Source organism: Ascaphus truei, chromosome 1 (assembly GCF_040206685.1).
Source record: "Ascaphus truei isolate aAscTru1 chromosome 1, aAscTru1.hap1, whole genome shotgun sequence".
NCBI classification, from domain to species: domain Eukaryota; kingdom Metazoa; phylum Chordata; class Amphibia; order Anura; family Ascaphidae; genus Ascaphus; species Ascaphus truei.
The window spans coordinates 495848750-495858749 of record NC_134483.1 but is presented as its reverse complement, the minus strand read 5'-3'; the positions used below and the strand labels follow the sequence as shown (position 1 = coordinate 495858749).

General features: G+C 42.8%; 1 protein-coding gene across 1 annotated transcript in view; it reads right to left on the bottom strand.

Moving 5' to 3' along the window:
• Positions 1-10000, bottom strand: part of TAPT1 (transmembrane anterior posterior transformation 1) — a 65842-nt gene that overhangs the window by 28741 nt on the left and 27101 nt on the right. The window contains exons 4-6 of the mRNA XM_075616610.1: positions 5710-5854; positions 5265-5334; positions 156-236 (exon numbers count right to left, since the gene is read on the bottom strand). Of these exons, the coding sequence (XP_075472725.1) occupies positions 156-236; positions 5265-5334; positions 5710-5854 (296 nt within the window). The remainder of the gene's footprint in view (positions 1-155; positions 237-5264; positions 5335-5709; positions 5855-10000) is intronic.

Here is a 10000-nt window from a genome sequence, read left to right as displayed (position 1 = left end):
GGATAGGAGTGCTGTAAATGTTGAAATATGTAGTGACGGGAACTTCTGATTCCGATAAATACATTCTCTTTCTAAATAAGTGCAAATACGTGATTTGTCAAAACCTATAAAAGCCAATTCATGGATTGATTTATGAAGTTTAATGAAATAATTACCTGGATTCCATGAGAACTGTTCCATGTTTCTTAGGCACACAATAAGTAGTAGCACATAATTGGTGAATCGCTCTTTTATATCTGAAACAAGTGAACGATCAGTCAAATACACTAATAATAACGAATATAAAAATAGAGATGCACTATAGGAGCTTTAAATATCACATAAGTCCTATATTCAATTGTTCACCTTACGTAATAATGTGATACAATGTTGTATGTCCTTCAATACATCCGTTCCATACGCTTTCACAGCAACAGAGCCACATGATGCCCTAGCCTGGTATATTCAGCAGAAACAGTTCAGAAATTATACTACTTGATGGTTACCACATTTGTTTTTGGGACGCTGAAATCCAGTATGAAAGTATGACATCATAACGAGTGACGCATGAATGCAAATGCTTGGAGCTGAACGGTACCTCCCGCTTGACCGCTATATGCTTTGTTTTTTATCCTTTATTCTCTTGGCAGGACGAGGAAATACACGCACTGAGCCAACACCTGGCGGTGGGAGAACGAGCAACGCCTATAGCGTGATTATAAAACCAGGCAGTGTCCCAACTGTATTATTTTAATAATTTAGAAAGGTGACATCAGAAAAGGTAAATATTACACAAGTAGAAATCCATGACGTTTTTATGACCGATTTAATTATGGTAATTTTAAGCTCAGGCATTTCACATCAGGGCCCTAAAATACAGGACAATAATGCGTCCCGACAGCCCTATCCGGTACAACGCAATGAAATAAAAGACAATACCGTATATACGAGACGTCTGGCAACTCTACACTTCCATTAATACATGCTCTAAACCAGGGGAGCGCAAAGTTCTCCCTTCGCCCTCCTTTTCTGCTCTCTTCTGGTACGAAACGCGTAGGTGCGTTCCACTTGTCCTATTTTTGTCCCTGTATGTGTTTTCTGGCTTAATACATTTCTTTTTTGATACTACACGGAGTGGCCTGGTTTTGTTTTTCCCTGCCTCACATTGCAGGGCGTCTGAAGCTGTGCTCCATCCACACCATCTACTCTCCTTGTCTGCTCTCTTCCCCTGCTCGTGCCCTCCCCCACGCCCGGCTTAGGCGTCAAATGACGCTGTGGGGTCATGGGACGTCACGTTGCCATGGCATTGCGACGTCCGTTGACGCCGGGTTACCATTGCGACGCGTCAACGACAAGGTAGGAGAAAGTTACAGAGGCCTTGCGCGGTCCCCAGGCATTTAATTTAAATGTCTGGGGGGAGAGCGCGGGCGGGACCTCTGTAACCGCTGCACCCCCCTTGGAATATCTCGCGTCCCCCACTTTATGCACCCCTAAACGCCCAATTCCATGCAGTTCAAAATTATGCGCTGCTTAAAAACGACAACATTGTAAACATACCCTCTATATGCATCCTATTCGTCAGCAATACCAAAACCAGATTCTTCCGACAATCAAACATTTTCCAATAGTTTCGTTCAATAGGTTTCAAATCTGTGATCTTTGACACACAGCCCTTTTTTGTCATTTAAACAGACTACACATACATGAATGGAATTTTGACATTTTCCTATTATAGTAATAATAGACAGACAGAGGTTATTCACACCCTATTAGGCCACTCAGAACCAAACAATGATGAGATTTAAAGACTATATATTAGTGTGCACAAAATGGAGGTGGTTTTCAGATTGCACACATCTACTTATTGCATTAGTGTACTATAATCAGTACTGGCAGCTTTAAGAGCTTCTGGTTAATTTTAGATCTGAATGAAACTTGAAAGTCTTTTCTATTATGTCTATCTCGCTGATAAGTTTAAAACAACATTTATTCAGTAGGTTTCGAAGTGTTCAGTACTTTTACATTGTTCACTGCAGGATTTGCCGACTTGTACAAAACATTAAGACAGAGGATGAGAACAAGCTGTTCAGGGTGAAAATGCATCGTTTAAATGAAGCTAGAAACACAGTTGAAGGCAGATAAGGGCCCACATATTTTGCCTATTTTTTTTATATAAAAAAAGTCTGGAGATAATGCATGTGGAGTATTTAATTTCCTTACATTTATCTTTTCTAGTGGAATGCGAGAGTGAAGGAAGAAAATAAAAGATCACATTTTGCACCACTCCTTTTGCCGGAGATACTTCAACAGATGTATTTCATCTTCCAAGCTGCTGATTGAGCAAAGTAAATCACTCCCACATTCTCAGCCCCCTGCAGACTTACTCAAATCTCAACACACATTTAAAAGCCCGACAACAAATACTAGTGCAGGACCACTGAGCAAAATATGATTATTCAGTAACATGAAAGCAGTCTGCTATGTCACAGAACATAGGTGTACACTATTGGTTTAAAGTTACATTACATGAGATAGTTTATTTAGTATTTGATTATATCCATTTACCTACCCATAAATCTAACTAAAGTACCCTTGTTGAATATAGTGGTCAGGTCATACAACACTTTATAAAATAAACACCATGTACTCCACACATGCTAATCAATACACAGTGAAGCTTTCTTGTTCTAGGGAATATTTAAAGGAGTATTTCATGGTATTTCCTCCCCCTCCACCCCTCAGGTAGGAAGCAGGGGGTCTCCAGTGCTGAACCGAGACCTTGTGCTTCCCGAGATGCCTACCTCGGAAAGGGCTGCCGGTGCTCAATGGAGGTTTAAATCCCTTGCGTTACGCTCGCCATTAAGAAGCCGCGACGGGTGACGATGGGGCTTCCTATTGGCTTCAGTGCTGCGGGAGATTTAGGCCTTCACATTGTTCACCCAGCCAGGGGTGCTACTGGCAGCAACTACTGAGGCACGTATCTCAGGAGGCAGGGGTCCTGGAGACCTCCTGCTTCTTACCTATAAGAAAAAAACCCTGGCGGAACCGCATCTCTAATATTTCACAAACAAAATGAATGCCGTCAAAGCAATAGCCATAGCCAAGTGATGGTCGCCACGCTGAGTTGGAGGACTTCCGGACATTCCTCAAGGGGAGAGCGTTGGCCACAGGGGTGCGGGTGTAACTGGTGGAGTCAGAGTGAGATATGGGTGAGAGAAATGCATGGGCAGGGGGGGGGGGGGGGGAATGACAGGGACAGTGTGAGGTGATGTGTAAGAGGGAGGGGGAGAGGTGGGGGTGTAGGAGGGGATGGTTATTGATGGGGTGTGACTGTCACTGAGGGGGAAGTTCACTGAAGGAGTGAGTCAGTGAAGAGGGTGGATGTCACTATAATTTGGAGTGTACGTCTCAGTGACTGGAGGTGCAGACTCCTCACTGGAAGGAGGAATTATTGATCAGGTTAAAAAATAGCGCCATCATCAATTGATTCACAGTTTCAACTCTGCAATGCAATAGATGCCCCCAGAGTACTGCAACCCGTGCAAAGCCAGGTACTTTAGCCGGTATAAACGAAATACAACTGCATCTTGTTCAGGAGCCATTTTGTATTAAATGTATTGAATTTAATGAACTGCAAAAAATTTAAACACCACACGTTGTATATCACATAGGATAACTTTATATAACCTATGGCTATTCACATCACTAAACTTACTCAGGTGGTCTGTCACAATGAAGAAACACTGGAGGCCATATTTAAGTATTAATAACTGGTGCTAAAGGTATCAAGCATCTTATGGTCCCATTCACTTGAATGAGCCGTAAAGGTACCTTACAACCGCATAGTAAATATGAACATATATCACACTTACTGTAAGAAATATAATGGCACGAAATGCCCGAGTGCGTGTCAAAGCATCAATACATACATATTTGATATTTAATTAAAGCCTTTGCTTACTGGATTTTTTGCGGCATGCTTACCAAAAAAGCAAGTTTCATTTTAGCAGACTTTTGCATGTCCTTATTAGCCCCTTTATAGTATATATTTCTACATCCAAGATATCTGCAGACCTTCCATAGTTGACAAGCACCAAATTTCATGACTGGAATCCAGTGTTTATTCTGTATTTTCAACACCAGTTCATTTGAAGTTATATAACTTTCCTTCAGCATCTAAACTGAACAGCTGTTAAACAATTAAAATGCAAAAGGCAAGTTCTAGTTTTTCAGATCAACATTTTTGCAGATGAGCGATCATGGGTATTTTTGGTATTATAAAGTGCTAATAAAAGGACCTTATAATTAATTGTGAGATTTAGACTGTACACTGACAATCCAGTATTGAAATCAGATTTTAAAACAGCTCAAATGCAAGCAAGTTGTAAAAAAGTGTGCCCAGGAAAGAATATCACTATCAGTCGGTCAAAATAAATCTTTTCACGTCCAAGAGGGTCCATCAAAGCGTTAAAAAGTTGCCGTCTTTATCTGTGCTATTTCTATTTGGCAACAGGAATTCTATTTTTGTAAAACGCCTTTGTTATCTTGGTAATATGACTTGAAAGTAGAATCTTGGACATTTAGGAAAGGATGGTATTTATACCAAATAATAATAATAAAAGAAATGTCAACATACTGTACAATTTTCAACATGGTCATTCTAGCTAACGTAACCTGTTTACACTGCAAGGTACTTTCGGAGAAACAGACAACAATTCATAAATGTAAAGTGACCCCTCTAATTTACCTCTGACTGGCCTGCATGTTAGGGCCTGTGCACACACCATTGAAGCTCTTAGGCCGCGCTTTTAGTCCCCTGGAGACGGCGCGTCAAAACAAATGTATTGACTCCGTTTCGTGCGTTTATAGAAGGTGCTCAACTCCAGTCCTCAAGATACAGCAGGTGAGGGAATAAGTGCAGTACATGGCAGTCATTGTTAGGAGCAACTGTGGGAGTGACAGTAGCACCAAATCTAGTCTATTGAAATGCTTAATTTACAAGGCACGTTTTTAGGTTTGAGTTAAAGGTGGGAAGAGGAGGTGCTTGGCGTATACGGAGTATGAGGGTTCCACAGGTAAGAAGCAGTAGAGGTGAAAGGGGCGGAAAGGAGACCGTTCTGAGCAGAGCACAGGAAATGAGCCGGCACATAAGAGATGAAAGCCGATATGTAGGGAGGAAAAGATGAGTGGAGAGGTAAGGAACAATTTTTAGGTGATCAAAAACTTGATGGGAAGACAGGTTTATGGCGGAGATGAACTAGCGCAAGTGGGAAAACGATACGTACCACTGTTTGACATCTGGAAGAGATTATTCTTCTCAAACTTCTTAAAAACGCTCCCTTTTATTTCAACGAACTGTAAACACAAACCAAGAGTTTTAAATAAGCAGTAGTGCATATAGGAAGCCACATCAGCCATTGCGGCTTCCCAACGGCCTGCGTCATGTGGTGGATTTAGATATCCAGGAAGTAGCAGTTGCACCTTCCCCAGCATCTCGGGAATGCTGCTTACCACGCACTATACTGTAATTGGGAAGCACTGAGTCCCATTGTGAGAAAAGCACTATAGGAAATAAGTTATTAAATATTTTATTCTAGCAGTTAACTATTCGGACTAGAGAAAAAAAAAAATCTTATTATAGATATTTTTTTTCTAAAGTATTCTGTAAACTGGAGAATCCTGTTGGTGTGATAGATGTGCAGTGTCAGGTATAATGTAATGCCCACTTACATTGTTAGACATCATGATGGTGAGCAGCGACTTGTTGTGGGAGTTAAATGCCACATTGAGAGTTGTTGCTTGCACAAGTATGAGGATGGCATGTAAAACTGCAGGCAGGAATGTTAAGGAAAACAGCTCTTTAAACACAAGGCATTTCATAACAATATTATTTTAAACACAGTAGTATCCTGAATACAATTACTATAATTACCATGTGGGCAGCGCCTTCAATGAAAATATTTGAAAATAACAAAGTTCATGCTAATGTTATTGGGTTCTGTTAGCTTTCACAAGCTGGGAACTTTTAGCACCTTTTGCCAAAATGTATATTTATCTTGTGCGATAAATCCCCCAGCTGCACAAACACAGATGGAGCAGACAACTATTTTGCCTCTAACATGAGACCAAATGCACACCCAATGGTTGGTGATCTTAAAACACAAAGTAATACAAGTATTTGACACCTTTTCTGGTGACTTTGTTCTGCTATGCACAGATTGCATACACTGGCAGCACTATATAAATATTATCTCTATTGCTATCGCATAATCAAATGGAGCTAAATATTTGCAGCGACACATACAGAAGGATCAAAATGTCAATGTTTTAATCTCTATAGTTACGCAGACCCGCTTACATCTCATTAATGCAGACAGTGCTAGAGGACTACAGATTGGCAGTGTGCTGATAACGCCTCAATACTGAACTGGCTTATAATATCTGGACTGAAAAGACATAACGTACTAATGTAGTGTTCACTGAACAAAGCAACGCATCAGTCCCGTGTAATGTATATGCATAATTCTTCCCTGAATAGGATGGATAAATGGTCAATAAAAACCAGGCTGCTTTGTATTTTATTCTACAGCAAATAAAAATATATCACTTGTGAGCACATTCACATGTCTCAGACAGGTCTGCAACCCTGCTTGTCATCATCTCCTAGCACACAATGCGCCCACTGCAGCTCGGGATTCTGGGTGCTCATTTGCATGTAATTTCCCAGAATCCCTAGCTGCAGTGGAAGCATTGTATGCTAGGAGGTAATTGTGAAAGACAGGGTTGCAAACCTGTCAGACATGAATGTGCTCACAAGTGATATTTATATTTGCTGCATGCTGGTGGGTTTTTGCCACTTATTTTTTTTACCCACCATAACTGCTTTAATATTTTTATTCTAGCAATTCACCGTTTGATTTAAAATAAAACAAATTACTGCCACTACAAAACATGGACTACTTCAATGGGCCGCTTATAACATTTTGAAAATGTTTCATTTCAAGCAACATATTTTGTAGTATTTACAACATTTTGTTGTTGAAATAAAGTTACAATTAAATGAATGCACTAAACACTATCAAATTATTCTTGCTGTAAAATAGGTGCATAAAACTACAAGATTTATATAAGAAAAGAAAATCATAATCCAATTGAAATCAATGGGATTTTTAAAATTTGATGCATCCAGTGAATATATCTGCAGTATTGTTCGGGAGATGTTGATAAATAGGTTAATTTAACCATGTAACACCATTTCTATTATTTATATCTTCATTTTAAAAAGTCAGCTTTGCAAATTTAGTTTCATTATCACAATTGTGTAGTGCAGGGATTCTCAACTCCAGTCCTCAGGCCCCCCGCAACAGGCCACGTTTTCAGGCTATCCCTGCTTCAGCACAGGTGGCTGAATCTGTGGCTCAGTCAAAGACTAAGCTTCTGATTGAGCCACCTGTGCTGAAGCAGGGACCGAGCCACTTGTTCTGAAGCAGGCATATCCAGAAAACCTGACCTGTTGGGGAGGGTTGAGGACTGGGGTTGAGAACTACTGTAGTGCATAGAACCAAATACTAGAGAACATACTGGATACAAGTGTTTTTCCTACTGAATAGTTAGAAGCTCAAAACAAACGGCTCAAATAATGAAGCAGCAATCCCAAAGTTGCAGTGCTCGGGTTAGCACTAGTCAACATTGCTCAATCAAATATTCTCAAAAACAGACATTTTTGAAGCACCTCAAAGTATGCGCTAACTTTTTATTTTCAGGCTGATCGCATTTCATGTACATTTGCAATTTTGATTAAGTGAAACTTCTAGATGTAGAACAAAATGTAGGGAAAATAAGGGGGTTTACATTACAAAGTTCAGCTGGTATAATTTGGATCTTACAAGAACGTCTCTGATCCCAGAGCCGGTTTGTGCAAATGTCTGAGGGTAGGTGTTTTAAACAGAAATGGCCATGTAACTGCTGGCACTGGAACTAATGATGAATAATAAAAAGAATGCAAGAAATTCAAAGTCCTAATCTGCAGCTAAAAGGCGATTTGAGAATTCGCTGCCCGTAAACTCAGCTGGTTCCATTCAATCTCACTTTTAGGGAAAAAAACATTTATAACCCATTAGTTGCTGGAGAACCATTTTAATGCCTGTTCCCTCCAGCAGCACTGATTGATTAGGATGTGCAATTGTATTGTGTTACCGTTATATAAAGACATACCGGCAGCACTGCGGATATTGGCTTTCGTTATACTGTATATAGCGGTAATTAATTAACAAAGCACAAATTAATTTGGTACTCTGTCGAAAACAATCTACCTCTGATGTAAAAACAAGTTGACAGGTCTGCTGGTGCACCACATCATTCATCTGTTTCTGCACCAAAGCTATCGGCTTATTAGGTATCACTACATTTATTCTATTCATATGCAATTGACCCAGCTCTTTATACTGTATCAACATTTACTTTGTAATACTTTTTAGACGTCTGCATGTGATTGGCAAAGAAGTGCATCACAAGGTTGTACTCATTTGCATCACTTCAATTTGTGCATTTTAAGAATTTGGTATGTGTGTATGCATTCCCTTGAGGAAGGTCCTCATGTGAGGACCGAAACGTCGGTGTGTGTGCCACGTACTCCAATACAGTTTTTTTTGAACAACTACCTTTGTGTGCCATCTCCTTTTTGCTGCACGGCTGTCCAGTGAAAACACCTTATCTATCTTACCTCTAAGGGCTAAGCACCAACATCTACTCAACTACACGTGAGAGCCAACTGCCTTACTATGTATATATACACAGTGCTCGACAAACCCGGTCGCCAACTCGCCAGCTGCGATCGGATATTGGCTCGTGGCCAGTAACCTTTCCCCTGCTCTCTAAAAAAAAAAAAAAAAAAAAACGGAAAAAAAAATAATCAGAGCTGATTGCTGTGACGCGGATGGAGTTGCCAGGACTTCAAACCGCCCTTTCTGGGTAAGTAATGGGGGGGGGGGGGAGAGTGCGTGCGTGTGTGTTCGCCTCGTGCGTGTCTCCTCCTCCTCCATAGTATCCTCTTGTATAATTGTGTCAGCTCCTTACAAGACCTGCACTGATCCGGCCAGGGAGTTTGTACAGATGCTTGAGGTGGGGGAATTTAATACACTTTAAATATTGTATATATACACTAGGTACATCTTTCCCCCTTTCTCTGGCGCTCCCGCTGGCCCGCACGACCTAACATACTCTAGATAGGCCGGGGTGCTTCTCTCCCCCCCCCCCTCCCTCCGGTGCTACCGCTGGCCCGCGCGGGTCTGAAGATGCTGCATGTAGCCGGGGCTTTTCTCTCCCCCCCCCCCTCCTCCGGTGCTACCGCTGCCCGCGCGGGCTGAAGATGCTGCAGTAGCCGGGGCTTTTCTCTCTCCCCCCCTCCTCCCGTCCGTGCTACCTCGCTGCCCGCGCGGGTCTGAAGATGCTGCAGTAGCCGGGGCTTTTCTCTCTCCCCCCCCCCTCCTCCGGTGCTACCTGCTGCCCGTGCGGGTCTGAAGATGCTGCAGTAGCCGGGGCTTTTCTCTCCCCCCCCCCCCTCCCTCCGGTGCTACCGCTGCCCCGCGCGGGTCTGAAGATGCTGCCGTAGCCGGGGCTTTTCTCTCTCCCCCCCCCCCCTCCCTCCGGTGCTACCGCTGCCCGCGGCGGGGTCTGAAGATGCTGCAGTAGCCGGGGGCTTTTCTCTCTCCCCCCCCCCCCTCCCTCCGGTGTACCGCTGCCCGCGCGGGTCTGAAGATGCTGCAGTAGCCGGGGCTTTTCTCTCTCTCTCCCCCCCCCCCTTTCCCTCCGTGCTACCGCTGCCCGCGTGGTCTCTGAAGTGCTGCAGTAGCCGGGGCTTTTCTCTCTCTCCCCCCCCCCCTCCCTCCGGTGCTACCGCTGCCCGCGCGGTCTGAAGATGCTGCAGTAGCCGGCTTTTCTCTCTCTCCCCCCCCCCTCCCTCCGGTGCTACCGCTGCCCGCCGCGGTCTGCAGGAGAGTAGCAGGGTTTTCTCCTCTCTCCC